The following is a 21,479-nucleotide window of genomic DNA, read 5'->3' as shown; positions in this document are numbered from 1 at the left end:
CATTTATTACAGATTTTTTAAAACCAATTTTCCATGTTGCTTTTAAATAAAGCATGATTTCACCCAATAACACGCATAAAGAGCTGTGTCAGATACTTTTTATTTACTTTATTGTAAATGCTGGAAAAGAGAAGAATGAGAAGAAACACTTTCTTAGACTTAAGGTGGGAGAGGTGCACTGAATGGCTGTTAATAGCATAATCTCTCGCTCTATTGAGCTTCTAACTTCATAAAAATATAACGAGGGGCAAAGCTCTATTTGAAAACCGGAAAATTAAAAACAGAACTAGAAAGTCACGGTGCACCATGAGGACAGTTTTGAGAATATTAAATAAAAAAAACAAAAAAAAAACATGGAAATGCAAATCCCTCCATCTGTTTCATGCAGTGCACTCAAAACAGACAAGAAAACAAAGAAACCGGTTAATAAATTAACACACAAAATAAACAAGTGTATGACATCCGTGACCCTTCTAGTGTTAGACGTGGAACCGACACCACCTGTAACCACCTGCTTCTGGCTTGTGTTGCTGTCTACGGGTCCGATTCTAAAATTCTTGAAGAATACATACATAATATACTGCATATACACATCTATTAACAGGTTCAAGTCCCTTTGTGGTGTTTCTGCATATGGCTGCCTCTGTCTGTGCTCCAACCATTTAACTGATAATACTGACCTGAGGGGAAACAAAAAAAAGAAAAAAAGAAAGAGGACTGGATCAGCTGAAAACATCCAGTGACTGGTCGTCTCTGAGCTGAACGAGACTAGACGAACAGATCAGAATGTCAGCATTTGCAAAATGACTGATGGACAAGTGATATCTCGGAAGGCAACCTGCCCCTTTAGCCACAACATAAATTAAAAACAAAAAAAACCCCACACTCGTTGATATTTTTTTTTAAATTCATATAAAAAGGTACTGTTTTGTTCATTTGTTTCTTGCTCGTGTGGTGAGAAGATGATGAGGTGGAGGTGGAGACTGAGGCAACGGGCCTGATCAGTTGGTCAGTCAGTCTTTTTGAGTCTTTCAGGTAGGAAGGAAGGGGCAGAATCAACAAAGGGACCGTTAGGGAGGAAGTATCCGCTTCATGCTGTCTGATCACCGCTGTTTGAGAAGCGCTCTGTACATGGCAAAGCCCAGCACGGCGCACACCGTGGCACCGAGGCTCGCTCTCAGCCAGAAGGTGGAGTTCTTCAGGTCCGCCTGAGCCATATGCCTGTGAGAGGAAGCACGAGATGGAGAGCAGGTGAGGACGGGGGGAGGGAATAAAAGTGAGGAGAAGGAGGGAGCAGGATCCAACACGAAGAGAGCTGCGGCACAATTTTTTTTCTACATTGTGGGAGGATTTTCCAAATGACAAGACGAAGTCATGTGCTCTCTCTCCACTGGAAACACCCTGAATCGTTACCATAAATGACAGCCATCAGCGCCCTGTGATACCAGCTTGAAACAGGAACACATGCTTTCTCTTGACATTTAGTTTGGTTTTGGTTTTGGGGAACAAGAAAAAAAAAAAAGCTCAGTGGAAAAAAAAGGAGGCGCAGGGTGAGAAGGAGCTGCTCTGATCTGTACAAGGAAGCAAACTAGAACAAAAAAAAATAAAACTAATGGACTGTTAAAATGGTGAACGCCTGTCAAGTAAACACAGAAGCCGAAAAGCACAAATGCTGGGGGACTACGCAGACTGCAACAAAAGCATGAAAAGGTAAAAGGCAATGAAGGAGACAGAAAGGTGAAATAAAAGTGCTTTACACCAACTTCAACAGCAACTTTGGCATATAAACGAATCATCAAGACTCAGCGCTGACTGGTCTGCAGATAAGCAAAACACACACACTCGGACCTCGATATGAATGGTAGGAACTGGAGAGAAACCAGCTCAGAGGAAAGAAAAGACCGATAAACTCAATGTAACTGCACTGAATAGTTTGACATTTTAAGTTAGCTCAGCACAAAGATCCAAGGGGGGGGGGGGGGGGGGGGGGTGGACGGACGGACTCTGAGAACTTCCAGGAAGTTATTATTCCAAACCAGGCTAATTGTTTCCCCGTTTCTAATCTTTGTGCCAAGCCTTGCCAAGCCAAGCCAAGCCAAGCCAACTACTGGCATAACTTTACATTTAATGAACAAAAACAAGAGTGATATTGACCTTCACCTCAAACTCTCCACCAAAAAATTATTAACTATTCCTGTACAGACTCTTACAAGTCAGCAATACCTGTTAAAATAATGAGCTGCCAACCTTATAGCTGAACTTATCCAACACATACTCGCCTGTCCATCCACATGATTAAAACACAACATCCTTCTCTCTGCGGATCCGGTTTCTGCCTTTACCTTTCTGGAAGAATTAGCTGCTCAGCGGAGGCCTCCATAAAGATGGACCCCTCCACGCTGGAAACCTGCTGTGTCAGGCTGAAATCCTCCTCTGACATCAGGTACCCCCCCAACAGCCTCCACCCAGCCCGACAGCCTTCCACACACACCTGACCAGGATGTGCTCTCTCACACACACACTTGGAGTAGATAGAGCTGGGGGATACTTTATATGAAGTGGATCTTCCAGCTCTAACCAGCCCGAAAGCTCAAATCACCACCCAAAACCTAAAAGCACAACCTCAACCGCAAACCTGGTCAAACGTCACTGCACACTTGCAAACAATGACAAAAAGTTACATATAAAGTACACACCAAGTATACATACTGTACACACCACATGGCAGGCAGACATGGAAATGTTGCGCCTTTTTAAGAGGCAAATTAAGTTTTCAAAAAATGTCATTTTCTTCTTATTTTTTCATTTAGTTTGTTGTTTTTGCTGTTTTTTCTGCTGTTGCAGTGGATGAACCCATTACATACTATACAAACACTGCATGGCACTCGTCACATGCAAATTAAGATCAAAAGCTCTAAATTTTCCATTCTGTCTGCACTCATTTCCAAGTGTCAAATTGCTTGCAAATGCTTGTAGTCAACCAAACCACTTTTGCCTGACTGGGATAACCAAACGCTTCATTTGATTCAATGTGGTGTGTCGGCCCATAAAGTATCATGCTATTAATAGTGCCAGAGACTAAACAGCACAAGGGGTGAGTTGTGGATGCGACACTACGGCATGTAGCTCCGCCTGGTCCATGAAGACCCAATCAGAAGCCCTGCTTTTTATGCCATCACTTACTTGCCAAATTCAGCAAACACACAGCACACTTCTGTCCAATCCATAAGCAGCCATTCAAAGCCTGCACTGTGATCCAATATGCATCCCCCATCTTAACAATGATGACAAGCTCTCTTTACTGTAGATGGACAGATGAGAAACTTATTCCCAGCTGCCAATGGCTGACAATGTTTTGCTAAGGCATGCTCTCGATTACCCAGAGAAATGGAGACCAGATGAGCCATGCAACACAACAACAGCCAAATTAGCAATGGGTGAAAACGTGCAAGAGGAAAAGGAAGAGGGGCAGCCAAAAACATGTTTCTGAACACCTACAGGGTGGAAGGAAAAACACAAAAACATGAAATAAAACATAGGAAAATGAGAATGAAATGACAGGGTGATTGGTACAGTACAACAAAATCAATTTAAACTAAAAAAAAAAAAAAGAAACAAAAATAAAAAAACATTTATTTAAAAACATTTATTTATTGCTGATATTTAATATCAGCATGCTAAATTTATGAAGTCAACCCACAGGGAAACAAGTGCACAGTAGTTTTTAATGTTTGTTTATGTATAGGAAGAATACAATTAACGTAACACCATTAAGAATGGAAACAAAAGCAAGGCCAGACTGAAAACATCACAGATAATAATGCACCGTTTGATCATTGATGAAGATCGGTATCAAAATAGAAATGAGCAGACAGGAAGACTTTTCATGCTCATGTAACTGAATCATGTGACCGAAAAGAAATCACATAGCAAACATGCAGACTTCAATGAGGTTTTCAGTTTGAAGCACAAACTATGTTTTGTGTTTGTTAGGCAAGATTTACAGGTTGCATATCCACTGCGGGAGGGAAGCAAGCAAACATGACTGCAAATAAAAAGTCAGTTTTTATCACTTATTTAACACTTAATTTCAAAGTTTTTAGGTTTTAACTCAACTTATTTTTCGGGCACTCAATAGCTGGGCATGGTATTTTGTCACCATGATAAACTAATGACATTTTTTTTTAAAAAGTTCCAATTCACAACTTCTGTAAGTAATATTTTACAATACATTTGTGTTAAGAATAGGAGTCAGTATGAGGAGTTTGCACTGTACAAGCAAAACCACATCATGCACACAGTTTCGGACACACCGTCACCTGCCTGGCACACAGCCTGCGTGTTAGCCGGCACAGCACGGTCACACTTCGCTGTGTCAAACTGTACAGAGAGCTGGTGGGCTGGCTGGAGCTGGAGCAAAGACCAAGACACTTGCATGACTGATGGGTTTTAGGTATGTGACAAAGGAAATGAATCAGTTCTCATGTGGCCTCACTAAGCAACAATCTTACCACCAGGAGTCCCCCTCCTACATGGTGCTACATGTTCCAACGCATTTCAACAAAGCTGCTGAGAGCAACCTTTACAGATGGACTGAAAGAAATGCTCAGCCAAAAGAAGGAGACAAGATGATTGTGACAACTTTTAAGTTCATTTTACAGGGATAAAATACTCAAAATATTTGATTTTAGGAAGAGTAATTTGCATCCATCCAAAGCCTGATGCGTGACAGCTATGCAGCAACTCCCCGGAAGCAATCACCACAGAATCAAATAAGCTTCATATGATCCGACATTACAAAGGGAGGGCTGTACTGTTAACCGAAACATGTTTTGGCGTAGGGGATCGTTTCCCTCGTGTTTAATCACATTTAACATTCCCTTTTCCCTGCAGTGGATATGCAGTGTAAACCTGACCGCTGGCCAGCACTGGAGGAAAGCAGAGGAGCAGTGACCATCACTAGCGTTAGAGAGCCTGGGTGAAAGAAGGAGCTTCTCTGTGACCCATCCTGAAGGTCCAACCCACAGGTGGGAGGCACAGAGAGGAGGGATGAGTCTATGTTAAAAACACTAGAGCTTATTCTACATATGGACCTGTTGAAAACGACCCTGCGGAGTTGGGCCTTAATACTGCGCAGCAGCTCCGACTTGAGGACGTTCTGACACAGGCAATAGGTGCACCTGTTGCAGGAGCACATGCAGCGGAGACGGGCGTGGCTGCGGAAAGACACACAAAATGCGTGTATTCACCACCACATAAAGACAAGACGCACCAAACAACACACAGAAGATAAGGATGACGAGGAGGAGGAGGCCAAATCCAGGATCAAAATCTCGACTTTGTTTAACCACCAAGCCATATCAAAGGATAACCTGCACAGCTGCCTTTTAGCATTACCTCCTCAGCTCCAAATATACAAAAGTATTTACAAGAAACCAAAAGAACTGACAACAAAACGATGATGAACTATGAAGCCTAAAGCTTAAAGGAGAATAAACACAAGGAGACATGAGAGGAAAATCCACAAAGAAAGGAAGGGAAATATACAATAACAAAACAGTCTGTTTATCACATTTTTTGGCTCTGACTGCTGGAAACTTTCTGCATCCAATTTTCAATTTAAAGAACTATAACTTCAGGCTAACACAACATTGAAAGTGACTAGTGGCACCAAATGACAAAACTAAAGGAGGAAAACAAGACTCACAACCTGCGATTTGCGAACAAGTAAAGAGAAACTAAACAGATTTTAGAGACTGCACAGTGAACTGTTGAAAATATACAGCAGTGAGGCCTGTCCTGAGTCTGCCTGATTGTTGGCAGAATTACTGACCCGTGTTACAATGTAGAAGACACAGTATTTCAGCTCTGCCGCGTTTGCATTTCACACTCTTTTTCCCAATTCAATGCAAACATTTTTGACTGGAGTGAAGGGAAACGAGCTCCAAGGCAAACTGTCCTCATATAAATTCCCATCATATAAACTACACCAGTTTTAATAAGGCAGATGCATGTATATTGTGAAATTATGTGGTGATGGTAACTGTAATGCTAAATGTGTAAATCTTTTTCTACAAGCAGTGAGGCGTAGTTCAGTTTATACTACAAACGGCTGCTACAATGATATTAAATACTAAAAATTTTATAGTATAATAAAATTACCTTGAACATGAAAAGCCTGTGCGGGGTTGCACAACTAAACAGGCACTTTTCTTTATAACAAAGTTTCACTACATGCCCTGCCAGCATGCGCAGCAGATCTAACAGTTTCAAAATACATCAACAGGATTTCTGGCCTGCTGAAATGAGACCTACTCATTAATCTAATCGGATCAGAAAGCTCTGAGAAGTTAAGACATAAAGTCAGAAGGATTAGAGAATTTCAGGCAGACTGTTCAAACACACACACACACACACACACCTACAACACTGACCTATAAGGGAGCAGAAGAGACCCAGGACGTGCATTTAATTTGTTTTGTTTCTAGTTTCTTTTTTTTCGTTTAAATCTCAGGAAACCAAAGTCCTCCATCTACTAGCTGGTTACAAAGCATATCGGTGATCATTACTGCCCTCATCCTGTAACCTGTGAAAACTCAGGGACACATTCATTTAGAAGAGAGGTAAAAGTGGAAAAGTAAAAGTGGCACACGCGGGATAAGATTCACTGAGGCCAGATGAAACCACAAAGAGGTTTAATACTCACGGATACATGGCCATGGTGGTGAGTCTAGTGTAGATGTCTTTGTTGAGCGCGTCGGTCGTGTTGCACGTGAATGGCTGAGGTGGGTGGAGCTTGTGCTTACGGCAGAACTCGTGCGGTGAGAGGCTGTAGTGCTGCCGTACTTCGTGTAGGTCCGACTTGGCTGCAATCACCACACATGGCGTCTTGCTGTCTATGAAGTGTTGCTGCCAAACACAACCAGTCGATGCTAACAGTTAGAATGTCTGTGTACACCGCAGGCCTTACAGCCTCTGATGACCACCGTTTCCATTTTCTGCAACGTACCTTGTACACTTTTGCGCAGTACTCAAACGAGCGTGGATTATTGATGTCATACACCAGACAGACTACATCACAGGCAAGGTCTGCCTCTGACAAGAAGTCAAAATCTGGCATAACCTCATGGAGCTTGTAGTGCCAAGACAAGACAGGGAACAAAAATATAGAGAGAGGGACAAGAGTGTGCAGATGGATGGATTAACATTTTGTACTAATACCAACACACAGTAAAGTGTAATACACCCAGATTATGTAACAGTAATCCAAAAAAAAAAAAAAAGATGGCAAGTAGGTTGTTCTTACCAGCAGGTACTTCTCCTGACCATAAACATAAGTTGTGCTGATGGCATACAAGGACTTGTGGTCTTCTCTAATTCGCCTCTGTCGCTATGGTGGACAACAAACAGGGTCAATAACAGGCACACACGATGAGATTCTGTGTGCGATTATTAAGTGTTCCCCTTCAGCTTGGCTCGTTTCATCTTTGATCCAACTGTGGAAGTCGACTAAAACCACATGCAGTTTTTAACAAAGCACTCGCATCATGCCTAATCTGCTTGCCAGTGGATCAATTTTAATTTGTTGCATCATATTTACTTGTTTGTTTGGGCTTCACATTCCAAACAAACAAGCAAAAAAAGTTAATGGTGCACTATCATTTCAGTTTGCGCTTCCTGTAATTACACCAAATTAAAAAATTCACTTGAGGCGTGACATGAATGTAAAATGCTGACATGAGACAAAGACATAATAAGACAAACTGCTAAAAAAAACAAAACAAAACACTTGTTTAAAAGGCAGTTTAAAGGGATTTACAGCTATTGCTCCACTGACCTGCAGATTCTTGCCCAGGAAAGCTTGGAGGAAGCCACTCTTCCCGCTGCCCCGGGCCCCCAAGACGTTGCAACGGAAGACGCTGCGCTGGGTCTGTTTCTTCTGCAGATCAATGCGCTTGTTACGCGTCACTGAAAGAAGAGGGAATTCACATTTTTCTGTTGCATTAAACTTTTGACAAAAAGCAAACAACGCTTTTCAGCTGTACATACATGGTCAATTACCAGTTAACGCTTGTTCTTGTTAGTCATCTGCATGCATTGCTGCTAGGCTCTTGTTCTCTTACCTGTAATGGCAGCTGCCTGGGACTCCTGTTCATAGATGATAGAGTAGCCAAGGTAACCTAAGTACTCCAAACTACGCTGTACGTCTAGATATGTTGTTAACCTGCCACAGGAAACACAGAAGTAATGATGAGTGCTCCAGTGGAGTGAACGTATTCAGGTTGTGTTATATTAGAATATATGTGAGTGAGTGAGTGAGTGAGCGTGTGTGTGTGTGTGTGTCCTGGTATATTAATAGACTGCTGCATACTCACGTCCACTGGGAGAGGTATCCCTGGTATGTGATCCATCCCTGGTCATTCGTGCAGACTGTGTTGTTAACATCTGGACCCCAGGGCATGTAGGGAAACACTTTGAACAAGTCCTTCACCTCCTCTGGCGAGAGTGCACAGTCTCTGTCCTGGATGCATATAAATTATAACTGAGCACAGAACTGGATGTCTATAAACACATAAAACTTATCAAAAATAATAAGGGAATTAAAAGGTAGCAAAAATCTAATCTTGAATCTTCAGTATTTCTATCCACTCACTTTGTCATGTTTGTCAAAGACACTCTGGAGGAAGAGGTAAGCGTTGTGGTTAAGCTCTGTGGTGCAGTCAGACGGGATCTTTATCCTGCAATACACACAGAAACAACTCAACAGAAAGCTTCAGGAGCACAGACTGACAATCACTGATTAATGTTGCTGCCTTCAAAAAGTGACAAAGGAAGACCAGAGCGTTTCAGTAGAGAAGAGGAAATGATATGCTGCTCCTGTTGGTTATGATCAACATGAGGCCATATCGAAAGAGGAACCAAACATCGATATAACTATGATGTTAAAAGAAGCACATCATTATGTGCTAAACATAAAAATATACATTTTGATCACTTCTTCATCCACAAAGATTTGTGCACTCTTGAGTATTTGCGATTAAAATACAGCTGTAATGTTGTGAAGCAAATGGATGCATTTTCATTACAAATCTAGAATATAGAAATATAAAAATATAGAATATTAAACAGATTTTGTAAAAGGTTTCACATCATTTGAAAATGTGCCGAAAATTTTCTGGTCTCACTGTCAACTTCTCAGATGTGAGGATTTGATTATTTTCATTCTTGTTTACATCAGTAAACTGAATATCTTTGTGTTTTGGGCAGTTGTTCATATCAAGCCAACAGTATGAATACATCTCCTTGGGCTCAGGCTTCTTTTACTATTTTATTACTCTCCATTTAACAGACAACAAAAGTTAAGCAATTAAAGAAAACTGAAAATTTTAACAAGCACATACATATTTTGCCAGTAGCAGACCTCAACATGTTATCAAAAAAAAAAAAAAAACATGTTAGTGATGTACTAAGTTGTGCTTAGACAATAAGACAAAACATAAAACATCACTTTAACGGCAGGTTAGCCATTCTTATACATCCACAAAAAAGAAATGATCAAATGATAAGAAAAACTAAAAATCAATTTCTTAGTTTGCAGTGCTTTTAAGCACCAAAAACACTCATATGGCGAGATAAAAGTTCTGCTCAGGTATTTACCTCTTTCCTGTCTCAACCGTACCATCAAAATACCTGCACCTAAAATATAAAACATAATCTTTGGAGTCTGTACTTACAAGGGGAACAGGTATTCCTGTGTGAGCTCCAGATCGTCATCATAACCAAACCTCCTGAGCACAGTCCAGGTGGTCTCGTGTCGACCTCGCTGTATGAACAGGGTGTGCAGGAACAGGAAGCCTGCGATGAAGAGCCAACGATGGGAGAATATACACAGTCAGCAGTTGTTACACATAATGCACTAAATAGACAAGCAAGATAAGACTGCTGAGTGGGCATTAGGAGGGACATGAAGAGGAGGAGAGAGAGGAAAGAGGAAGAATATGAAAACAAGAAATCATGAGAGCATCTGACCTTTGAGTGTGAGTCCGTTGTCCTTGACTCCATCTGTCATGTTCCTCCTCACCACATTCTTTACATCCTCTAAGGCCTGAGGTGCCAGTGGTGTATTGAAACACGTTCTCTATACACATACACAACCACAGACACATCAAAAGCTGTCGGGTTTTTTTCAGGAGTGGTTCATGTTTGTACCTGCCATTTTCCTCGTATAAAATACTACTCAGCTTAACGTGGCCTGACACTATTCAAGTGTTTTAAGTTGCACGAGTGATGAAGACTTATGCAGACATGAAAATTGTGTTGACAGTGACACTGTTAATACAAAATATTACCTGAAAGAAGTTGAGCTCATTGTCATTAAGGATGCCGTCGTTGTCCAGGTCAGACACTTTAAAAATTCTTGTTAAAGCCTTGATACAAGAGGCCTTCAACTGTAATACAGAAGAAATGCAATAATTTATATGGTTACATGTATGTAAATGAGGCAACAATATTTCAACTAACAGTAATCATTGTGGCAGCTTTAGGGATGCACCAATCCAACTTTTTTCCTCCAATACATTTCTGGCAACAGCTTCTGTTAGTCAACTCAAAGTAAGGCTCAAAAATCACAGTTTCTTTCTTCTAGTCATTGTTATTTTCTTTTACTCACATTTACCCACCAATTGTGAAAGACTGCTTTTAGCTTAAACATTTATCAAGAATCATTTTGAGTCGTTCTTGTAAATCTGTGCCACTAAATACTGAGCCAGCTGCCTGCCATGTCTGACTGAATCCGAATGATGCCAGGTACACTGAATTTAACATGGCACTGAAAAAGAAGCAGAGTATGAGATCAGTGCATCCTATCTAACTGCTACAGCTGGTGTAATGCTGGCTGCCACACATTTGTAGTACTTCAGAATGACTGTGGCTGTTATCTGCATCTATCGTCCAGACCTCACCTCCTTCTCCTCTGGACAGTACAGGGGCCCTGTTGGGTGGAGAACAGCTTTCTGGGCATAGTAGAAGAGCTCAGAGATGTTCTTCAGGTTTTTGGCAGAGCACTGAGGAAAAAGAAGGTACAGGTGTGTGGGTGTGAATGCACTCAGACAAAGAGTATTTTTAAAAAAGTGGTATTGCTAATTTTACTTACATAAAAGATCTCTAAAGAAACACACAATAAACCAGAAATGGAACTAACTTAGCCAAAATACACCAAATGCTGGGACTGGTCGAACACTGAGCCAACAGTTAAACAAGTAGTCCTGTGCAGTATGAGTGTGTCTACTCTCACGTCCTCCTCATCTCCTTATGTGAACCTTGTAACTAATCCCTCTGAGGCGGGCATGTGTGAGCCATTTCATGCAACAAGAGGGAAATCTGATTTCAACAGTAATGCAGACAGAGGCCAGCTTCCTCCAAGTCTGTCAACACACTCACAGTCCATCAGTCAGCAGGCCTTGGCCTCGGAGCACAGGGTTCAGTAATATAAATCCTTTAATGACTCATTCAGAGTGTAAGTGGAGTCAGGAGCTGGACTGCAGCCCATGAGAGCAGCGCGGGGGGCAGGGGCGATCTGTCCTGCAGACAGCCAGCCTAATTCTGAGTCTCTGGTCTTACTGGATTTCATAATTCATTTGCCAATTTATTGATCTCAAGTGATTTATCAAAGTTATGTCAACATTTGGTACCTCAAACAGCCCTGCCTCAATGGATCCAAGGGGTTTATGTGTGTATGTGTGTGTGTGTGTGTGTGTGTGTGTGTGTGTGTACTGATGTCTCACCTCCACACAGGTCTCGATATCCTGGTATTGATTCATGATTGGCAGAATGGTCTCCATGCTGCTGTGTTCCACCAGGTCTGACTTGTTCCCCACAAGGATCAATGGTACCCTGCACAAAAACAAGCCTTTGTTTTTTAGACTATAGAGCTGCAATAATTAGGCAATTAAGCAATAAGTTGGTGGACAGAAAACTAATCGTTTTTGTTGAGAAAAAGTCAAAATTCTCTTCTTGCAGCCTCTCCAACGATTTTCCAGTTTTCTTCATTTTATATGATTGTAAACTGAATATCTTTGAATAAAACAATAAATGACAATACATACAGAATGTAGGCCTAATACAAAATGCTCTCACTTTAATTACTTTAACGTTGCCTATAAACTCAATTTTGTTTTAATGCAGCATATCAAAGGCATTCATCTGCTAACAATAATTATCAAAATTAATAATGGTCAAAGTCATGCTGACCATATCTATCTATTTTTGTGAACAGAACAACCACACTGTTAGCAAAAACCTTCAGCTATTGTGCGGAATGGACCAAACAAATCAGAACCCACTCACGGGTCAAGGAGTCACTCGTGCTAGTGGAAATGACCTCCAGGAACGAGCAAAAGGCCAGATCAGCAGCTGCACATTAAACTGTTTTCACCCTGGCTGATGTGACCCACAGGGAAAACAGACAGACGGGCACGTATACACAAACACAGATCTATTAAAGTGACATGAACACACCTGCTATCCTTGTCCGTCCTGTCATTTATGAGGGGGATCCAGTGGCTTGTCACCTAGAGGAGTAAAGCACAACATCAAACACCGTAGCCTGGCAAACATTCATTACAAACAAAAATTAAGTTTTGTAGATTAAGGTGACAAACATATGCAGAGTCCTCTTTCGATGTCAGGACATCGATGTCAGCCTGCAGTTATACATTTGATGAACTGCACTGAGCACAGAGAGAAAACAGCCTCACCTTTTCAATGGACTTCTTGTTGTTGACTGAGTAAACTATGCAGATAACATTTGCCTGCAAAGACAAACAGCCATATCAACACGTGATGCATGTGGGAAATGCATGGGGTACAAGTATTAAATACCAGCTGATAGTAGGAATGAGGTGAAACTGACCTTTGATATTTCTTGGTACAGCTGCTCGTCTGACTGTTCGGCTTCTGAATGTCAAAAAGGAATATCAGTGCGGTGAGTTACATGCTACCAGACTTTATTGTTACTAAATCAACTTATTAATGTGAAGTAGGGATGCAGTAAGTACATGGATGGGACTTTACATAGCCATTAACATTCATTTAAAAAACTCCTCGTGCAGTCATATAAATCTTGCAGGCCATGTGGTGTGTGTGTGTGTATGTAAAGGAGACGGTTTACCTGAGTAGTCCACAATGTGGGTGGGCACCCTCTCTGGGGTGACATCAGCTGGGATGGTGATCTCCTCAGCTCGCAGAGGAACCTAGAAGACAGAAAATAATGACTTCTGACAACAAAAAAGCCAAAAAAGCGTTATATGACATTTGTCTTGTATTTTTTGCATTTTCACTCTCCATGATTATGACAAACAGTCAACCAAATCTACAGTCCATCCACAATGTGAGGACATAACTGCAAATGGCGACCAGGATGAATTCTACCTTTTCTGTCATGTGACTGGCTGTTGATACATACCTCATCAGGGAACTCCTCACTGACCAGAGACATTATCAGTGATGTCTTCCCCACCTTGGCTGTATGGGCAAAGAAAAAAAAAACAAAGAAACATTTTTTTGAAGTTATGATCTCGCGTTACACACTTCTTTTACTGACAACAAGCTATTAACACATGACCTCGAAACCATTTCTTATTGAGGGGTCTGGTTAATGTGACAGAGCACGGATAAGAGCAGCTGAAGAGGGTCAAGAGCTGCAGCCAAGCAACACAGTTCACAATCGAGCACTTGCCAAGTTCCAGCACAGATCAGAGCCACAATACAAAGTGGAGAAATATGGTCTGAAATTACTTTTATGACAAACAGATTGGCCAAAAAGCTGCATGACTTCATTACTTAATTAGCCCCAAAGTTACACTACCGGGTTTCTTCTCTTCAATTAGGAAGTCCAAAACATTTTTGTATTGGAGGACTGTAGGGTCAAAACAATAGGTGATTATTCGATTGGTCTGTCAAAACAAGAATAATGCAGAATTATTTTGATAAGTAATTGTTGTTAACAATAAAATTGTTAACTGTATATATTTGGCTTTTGGACTGTTTGATGAACCTGCAAATTAACAACATCTCCTTGGTTCTCTGGAAAATCAAGTGAAGAAACAGTCTTCCAAACTTGAACATTAATAACAGCCCCAGTCTGCAATACCTCTGTCCCCTCTGAGTACTGAAAGACTATCTGCATGACCCCACAAACCGCACTCCACTGAACCTCAACACACTGAAACAGGCACGTAGTATTTTGGCTGCACCGCTTGCAGGAACAGTCGGCACCAACTCACCCAGTGTGGCAATGTGGGCCAACCTGCATAGCCACAACTGATATATAAATAGTACCGACACACACACACATGCTTAAAGAGAACAAACAGACCAAACTGAAAAAGGCTTAGGGAGCCTTTTAGATTAATTCTGCCCTCATGTCAGAATCCTGAAAAAGGTCAAGATGTTTTACTCACAAACTATTTATCCATAATTCTGCTTAATATACAGCACAACTCTGTGTCATCGAGAGCTAAAGCGACCAGTCGAAATTGAACAGCAACCATTTAATAATCAGATAAGTCATGAGTTAGTCGTTGAAAAATGCTCAATATTCTCTGCTTCTTCCACCCTCACAGTCGTGAACATTCACTGCGCTTTTTTTGTCAAATGTCAGATTCAAAGACATCAGGGAACCATTAGGAAATTATGATTGTGAGAAATTGTGATATTTATTTTTGTTGAAGAACAAACATTACGGATAAAACAATGAAAAATATTCAACTATTGTTTTCAGGCCTACTTCCAATGATAGTTTAATTATAAATTGCAGAATAAATTTAGCTCCGCAAATATTCCATTACCATAGTGTTTTGTTTTCTGTTGAAAGTTGTTAGAGTTTTCAGTTTTGTCAGGTATTCTAGTGCAATTCTAGTACAACTCAATCAAGTCAAATACAGCACACTTGCAATAAACATCTCCTTCCACATACTTAGCACATGCCTTTTTCCTAAACCATTTAGCCATTTACACCGTGGAGGAATTATGCTGTACTGCTCAAACTAAACGCTCCCTCGTCCTCAGATTGTCTGGTTAAGAGAAGTGGTGCGTTGAGTATCAAGACAGAGCAGTACATGGAAATACTCGTGAGATAGCTATCATGCACCATGTGTTACCTAATTAGCCATCTACACCAAATGAAGACAAGGTCATATTTATACTATTCATACACTCTGGATAACTTACAGTAACTGCGTATTATTCTTATGCACTATGGAATAAAACAACCAGCCCCATTATCACTGCTTGGTGGGTATATTGTTAGATTCACGGGATTTTCCTGCTAGCTGCTGTAGCCTCTGGTGAAGGAGCACTAGCATTTTAGCTAATAAACCATCCAAGCGCTTGAGGATTAAAGACGCATGCTACTTACGTTCCCCTACGAGTAGTATCCTCACGTCCTTCCTCATGTTTTAGCTCGCTTCCCTATACAAAAAGGGCTGTCTTTATTGTTTCATGGAGTCCTCCGGATGCTGTCCTCCACCAGCAGTTTACCTAACGTCAGGCCTGCGCACTGAAGTCCTGCCGCTGTCAAACTCTCGGCGCCTTTGTAGGACAAAACGGACGGACAAATTTCTGAGCTCCTTCGTGTTTTCTAGGAGTTTTGTCTTAATTTTTGACTCACGGGCTCTGCAGGAATTCAGTTTAAAAAGCAGCCAGTGTTACATTTGTCTGTAATGTCAAGTTAATCAGTCTTTTCAACGCTTGAACAGCATTTCGCAGTTGATGTTTCATGAGCATGCCCGACCTCCAGTACCCGGCAACTACAGCAAGCCGTGCGGTGCAAACTTCATGTGAAATTTAAAAACGCGTTATGCTTCCCCTGGCGCCAAAAAGTGGAACTGCATTACATGGCTTCTCCACAGCAACAAAAACAAAACATTAAACTTTTCTCTTTGAAAACCAAATATTCAGAATAAGATTATTCTTATCTCTGGTATTAAAGCGGGGTAGTTTGGTGTTATTATGGTTAACACATTGTTTGTTTTGTGCTACATACATTTTATAGTTTTATTTTAGTATATTTTACATTATGTCATTGCATGACCAATCTCATATTGTGTTGAATCTGACCGTTTTCTTTGCTGCACTTTTTAGGACCACTTGAACAAGCATGTCGGTTTGAGACAGACTCTAATTCAATTCAATCATGTTTTGAATATATTGCCACTTTCATTCTAAAAGGAAAATAGTACAGTAACTTCAGAAAAAATCTTATTATGCATTGTGTTGGTTGCTTTTTGTAGACACACCATTCAAAGGTGACATTGTCACACACGTTTAGTGGGTCATAAGTGATGATTAGGAGAGATTATTTCTATAGATTGTTATTTGTTTTATTAGTAAAATCTTGCACAGTATACATTTAATGGATTTGATCAATAAAAAAAATACACAATACAAAATAAAAAAAATGACAAATTCAAATTCATTTTATTAAACTTCAGATCTATATAATAAAACTAAAAACTATAATCTATAAACTAAACCAAGCTTTATCTTGTTTAAAGAGCAATTTAATTTTTATGGACAGACTGTCATGAAACATGGTCACAACCAAATAGAAAATCACATTTTTTCGTTACAAAATAAAAAAAAACAGCATAAAAATAGCATGATATTATGCAGTGACTGTATCTTGATATCAACAGAACAGTGCTGATACAGTGAGAAGGAGGTACGAGGGGATTTTACTTTGTGGAGTCTAAGAGTCTGAGCATCAAATCCATGTCAGTTAAAGGCAATGGATGGAGGTCTTTAATCCACACTGCAGCACAGAGCATAGGCCAAGTCCTGGTTCAAGATGGTTCCCAACAACACAAAGATGAGAGTCTTTACTGGGAGCAAACTGGTGAAAAGAGCTGCAGTAGCTCTGTTGCCTGTGTTGTCACACACAGCAGTCCTCTCCCCACTGGCCTGTTGGGACACCTCTCTGTAGTTCATTTTTTATATTTGATGCTGGCTTCAGCTGGAATGAGACATAAGAGTAGAGTGGTGTCACACAGCTGCATAATGCAATGACTGAGTGTGGCAACTTTGTGCAAACATGAACACGTATATCGATATCAGTGCATTGTATGGACTAACATTGCAGAAAAAAACCTGAAACTCATCCAGGTAAACCAGACAACTCAGTACCCTTGTTTTTTTACTTTTTAAATTGGATTTTATGGATGGGACCGTCAGGCTGTTGGCTGGTCAGTCCACCACTTGGTCAAGACTGAAATACCCCATCAATTATTGGATGGGTTGCCTTGAATTTATTTATTTAAATAATTAGTAAGTCGTACACACAATACTGTCTTACTGCTGCCTATGGGCATATAGCTATGGTCTTGTTAGGTGTGTAATACCGCATGTGTTGTTTATCAACTGGTGCTGCTTGTAACTGGTCAATTTTGCTATAACAACAGTGGCTAAATAACGTTACAAATGAGCTGTCTTGTGCTGTGGCAAATAGGATGTGATGTCACTCCGTGTCTGGAGATACCACTTATGAGTACAAATGGCAGCAATCAAGACCTGGTTGGATGATTTTAGTGGAAGAACTTGACTGGTCCACACAGAGCCCTGACCTAAACTCCATCCAACACCTTTGGGATGAACTGGAACGGAGATTGTGAGCCAGGTCTCTTGGTCCAACATCAGTGTCTGACCTCACAAATGCTCTACTGCATGAATGGGCACAAATTCCCACAGAAACACTCTATAATCTTGTGGAAAGCCTCCCTAGAAGAGTGCAAGCTGTTATAGCTGCAAAGCTGTCTGTGTATTTAGAATGCAAAGTCATTAAAGTCCCTGTTGGTGTAATGGTCAGGAGGCCCAATACTTTCGTCCATATAGTGTACGTGGTTGTATGTGTTGTAAAGCACTTACAGATCTGCACTGAACACTGATATGACATTTCTAGCCTTGCTTACTGGTGTAATCCTGCGGTGCCATGGGTCGGTACAGGACCTGTCTGAGGGCATCCAGCCATTCTTTCCGCTCCCTCTCCTGCTCACACATGAAGACAAACTGCCGCTCAGGCGTCTCCACCATAACGCCACACTTCCACTTGTTTCCTCGTGCATTCTTCGGGACACACTCCTTCACAGAGTAACCTTTGCTCTCTGTGCCAATGAAAATGACCCCTAGCTCCTCTGCGTCCTACATTCACAATGATGAAAACACATTCAAACGCAACGTTGGTTAAAGTGCTAGACATACATCAGTGTAGTCATGCAGAGCATTGGGTTGGGCAGGGGAAAGGTTTAGTCCTCACCAATTGGCCTTTAAAATAGAACAGCTTCCTGTTTTGAGAGTCCAAAATAAACCACCTCTTTTTGAATGGCTCCTTTTGCTGTTAAAAAAAAACAAAAAAACAGTTTAAAAATTTTATGTAAGCACTTTGACATGAAAAAAAAAATTAGCATGCATTTGAACATTTCCCCAATTCCTCTTATCGTATCAATCAATTCTTACAAAAAAAAAAGTCATTTAAGTGTGTTTGAATATGTGTGTCAGTGTACATAAGAGGAACAGAAACAGACTCTGACATTAGAACCTTTAACTATATCAGTGAAGACAATATATTGCTGTGCAGTGTGTGCAGTCTTTTTCTCACTGCATGCAAATGTAGTACAAAAAACGCATGTAAAAATAAATCTTGTGCAAAAGCATATTTCTGTACGTTTCATACTTTACCAGTGGTCCTGTCTTTTCCATGTATCCCTCTTTGAGGTAGTTTCTTGTTATCTTTGGTATCAGCTGACAAAGAGAGGAAGGTCTTATACACAAACAAAAGCAAGTTTTCATGGCTGTTGACTCTGAACATGTTGACTCTGCTTTAGCTGTGAATAAGCTGCTATATTTACATACTTAAGAGTGTCTACACATCTAGGAGTTACTGAAAGATGACTGTGGCCAAACATGTCTGATTATTTGTTACTGAAGTTCGGTGCCTACTTCTTCATCACTTCCAGTCGGGTATGCTGTTTTCAGGTATGCATAGCGAGCAGCACGCATGGCGGTGTACCACGTGACTATTTCCTAGAGTAGAAGAAGAGACCCTGAGGTTCTCCACAGCCCCAGAGCTACTGTATGACAATGAATGCAACACTTGCTGGTTACTGTTATTTGCAGTCCCACCTCAGGACTCTCGTGATAGACATAGAGGTTCCTGGTGTGATTATCATCTTGGTAGGTGATCTGCAGCCCATGAGGATGACCAATCTTCTCAGGCTGAAATGTGGCGTTTAGGTCCTTGATGGAGATTACAGCTTTAGGACCTTTAGACTCCTAGATCACAAATATATAGATGCACAACAGATAGATTTATTAAGTGTTAATAAGCTGCTGTCGGTGCACTTAGTTTTAGTCATGTTAGCAAGCACGCCTGTATGGTAACGTTGGCCTTTTTATTTTTACTCCAGTTTTTTGTGCGAGCAGAGCACAACATAAAACAGTGATTAACTAATGTTGTAATTGCTGATTTAAGGAGAAAATTAAAACAATTTTAAGGAATGTGTCCAAGAAAAAGCAGTAAACATGCTGTCTTTAACTCACACATAAGAAATATTAAAACAAACTCAAAAACTCATTGTTCTTTTGTGTGGTACGGTGTGGCTGGATTGTGTCAGAGCTGCGGGGAACTCACATTTTCCTTGTTGTAATAACTCAGGGTAAATTCTCTCTCAGACAGCACAAACTTCCTCTTCAGAAACTGTGTGTTGTCTTTCCCTTTCTTCCACAGCAGCCCTTCATAGAAACCTAGATTCAATTCAAGAAATCCACTGAGTAACGCATGCTTCGGTATACACAGGCCTTTCTCAGAATTAAAGTGTTAGCTACATTGCCAAATATTTTGCAAAAGGTGCCCAGTTTTTGTTTCCTGACTGTCTCGTCATTCAAAGAACAGGTTTTTCCTGCGCAGCTCAGCATGTATACGAGGAAGCACATTGTTCATGTTAGTTTTACACCAACAGATTTAGGTTCTACAGCAGATACACGTTGGAAAACATCACCTGTTGTATATGAAATGGGTGGATACTTGGTTTCTCCTGTGAATTCCATCCGCTCATATTTAGCCCGAATCCACTGCTCTCTTAAGACTCTGCGGTTCAAAGGAAAACATAAAAATATTCTTAGACAGGAAAGTAAACAGCTCTTAACTAGTCAACAAAATCTGCAATATCACTATAAGACTAATTAACCTTTGATCTAGCAGCACAAATTCATCCATATTTCACTTCTACAGTCAGTAGTTGCACTTCTCCCTATTTTTGTGGCATTGCCCTGTCAGCAGTCTGTCACTGTGATAACAAAATATTCCACCATGAAGACATGAGCCAGTAGACACTTAGACTAAAGAATGTCAACATCCTGGAAAAAATACTTACGCACTGTCATTTTCCTGGGGCCGATAGTAGTACGGTGGAACAGCTCTCTCATACAAAGCTTGAGCGCTGGCATTGCCATTGGCTTTCATGAACTTTAAAGAAGGACAAATAAGGATTATGAACAATTTAAATTGGCCTTTTAAATATGTTATCATATCAAAAGAAAAAAGGAAAAAAGCTACCCATACCTCCACAAGCTCATCCTCCCAGAAGTCCAGCTTTATGGACTTGACTCGGCTGGACATGCTGCGATGGGTGCCGGAGCAGTTCAGACACACAAACACACCCAGCTTATAGGATGCCCATTCTGGATCTGAAGTGTGCAGAGGAAATGGGATTCAGATTGCATACTTGCAGGGCCAACTTATCATGCTTAGTGGGGGCTCTATACCCTTCTTATCGCACTATGTCCCACCTGCACTGTATTGCTATGCTGGAATATTACAAAGTGCCAGGTCTTGTTTCTATTTGAATATGCAAAACTTAACTTTGGAATATACACCGTGAGAGTACAGTCTCACCTTAAAACTGCATTTTTAGCTTTTCACCACAATTTACAAGTTGACACAATGCATTATGTGATTAAAATTACGGTCAATCAAAGCGTTTCGTTTTCCTGACTTATCTTTACAAAAAAATTCAATTTAAGAAGAGAACGTAAATCTGATTAATTTCACGCCACAAGCAACGGCGTAGGAGTTTCTAAAAAAAAAAAGAAAAAAAGAAAAATCGTACCTTGGACCTACAGGTTTAACACATAATCACGCTTACCGGGCCCGCCGCAATCAGCACATCGACTGTTGCTGGGCTGCTTCACCAGCTCCATTAAAATCTTTTTGTTTCTCTCATGGTTTGCCATTTCGATAAAAAACCGTGTTTTTTCCTCATACGACGCCGAATCCTGCTGTCAGAACCAAACATGCTGGTCTCATAGCTTCACACGTGGTGGACTGCAACTGACAAAATGTCCATGTGAAAACTGGAACTTGTAACCGTCCGCGATGTCACAATATAAAGTTGACAGGAGGGACCTCCCCCCGCTGGAGCGCGTCCAGC

At 40.8% G+C, this 21,479-nt stretch overlaps 2 protein-coding genes across 4 annotated transcripts; both read right to left on the bottom strand.

Moving 5' to 3' along the window:
• Positions 1-81: 81 nt before the first annotated feature.
• On the bottom strand, positions 82-15,829 carry rhot1a (ras homolog family member T1a). Of its 3 annotated transcripts, XR_006845548.1 has the most exons (21): positions 15,416-15,829; positions 13,463-13,521; positions 13,169-13,250; positions 12,911-12,954; positions 12,756-12,809; positions 12,517-12,569; positions 11,784-11,892; positions 10,962-11,063; positions 10,350-10,448; positions 10,030-10,138; positions 9,735-9,855; positions 8,654-8,738; positions 8,376-8,521; positions 8,124-8,224; positions 7,838-7,968; positions 7,307-7,390; positions 7,010-7,132; positions 6,707-6,909; positions 5,094-5,216; positions 2,343-3,494; positions 1,086-1,221 (listed from the first exon to the last, which is right to left on the bottom strand). XR_006845548.1 is itself a non-coding variant. In XM_046414100.1 (20 exons), exons 1-20 carry the CDS (start codon positions 15,450-15,452, stop codon positions 1,104-1,106), a joined length of 1,983 nt encoding a protein of 660 aa, XP_046270056.1. In that variant the 5' UTR covers positions 15,453-15,829; the 3' UTR covers positions 82-1,103. The 3 variants fall into 3 exon arrangements, 2 of the variants coding, with proteins under 2 accessions (XP_046270056.1, XP_046270057.1); XM_046414100.1 differs by lacking the exon at positions 2,343-3,494 and having other exon boundaries at positions 82-1,221; XM_046414101.1 differs by lacking the exons at positions 2,343-3,494; positions 5,094-5,216 and having other exon boundaries at positions 82-1,221; positions 15,416-15,828.
• A 536-nt stretch (positions 15,830-16,365) lies between these two features.
• On the bottom strand, positions 16,366-21,443 carry adap2 (ArfGAP with dual PH domains 2). Its single transcript, XM_046414111.1, has 11 exons — positions 21,195-21,443; positions 20,612-20,736; positions 20,424-20,515; positions 20,049-20,137; positions 19,682-19,794; positions 19,174-19,323; positions 18,991-19,074; positions 18,730-18,792; positions 18,308-18,385; positions 17,964-18,192; positions 16,366-17,011 (listed from the first exon to the last, which is right to left on the bottom strand). Exons 1-11 carry the CDS (start codon positions 21,280-21,282, stop codon positions 16,983-16,985), a joined length of 1,140 nt encoding a protein of 379 aa, XP_046270067.1. The 5' UTR covers positions 21,283-21,443; the 3' UTR covers positions 16,366-16,982.
• Positions 21,444-21,479: the final 36 nt, after the last annotated feature.

This window comes from Scatophagus argus, chromosome 16 (assembly GCF_020382885.2).
Source record: "Scatophagus argus isolate fScaArg1 chromosome 16, fScaArg1.pri, whole genome shotgun sequence".
NCBI lineage: Eukaryota > Metazoa > Chordata > Actinopteri > Scatophagidae > Scatophagus > Scatophagus argus.
This window is presented reverse-complemented; position numbering and strand designations above follow the sequence as displayed.

What these genes read in the sequence shown, in the direction of transcription:
- rhot1a (XM_046414100.1), bottom strand. Translation starts at nt 15,452, where the DNA reads ATGAGGAAGGACGTGAGGATACTACTCGTAGGGGAAC. An exon ending in ACTGTCCAGAGGAGAAGGAG is followed by an intron (nt 10,449 to 10,961) that starts GTGAGGTCTGGA and finishes TCTGTATTACAG; the next exon opens with TTGAAGGCCTCTTGTATCAA. An exon ending in GTCAGGAGAAGTACCTGCTG is followed by an intron (nt 7,133 to 7,306) that starts GTAAGAACAACC and finishes TGGCACTACAAG; the next exon opens with CTCCATGAGGTTATGCCAGA.
- adap2 (XM_046414111.1), bottom strand. Translation starts at nt 21,282, where the DNA reads ATGGCAAACCATGAGAGAAACAAAAAGATTTTAATGGAGCTGGTGAAG. An exon ending in GGGAGGATGAGCTTGTGGAG is followed by an intron (nt 20,516 to 20,611) that starts GTATGGGTAGCT and finishes CCTTCTTTAAAG; the next exon opens with TTCATGAAAGCCAATGGCAA. An exon ending in TCTATCACGAGAGTCCTGAG is followed by an intron (nt 19,075 to 19,173) that starts GTGGGACTGCAA and finishes CTTCTACTCTAG; the next exon opens with GAAATAGTCACGTGGTACAC.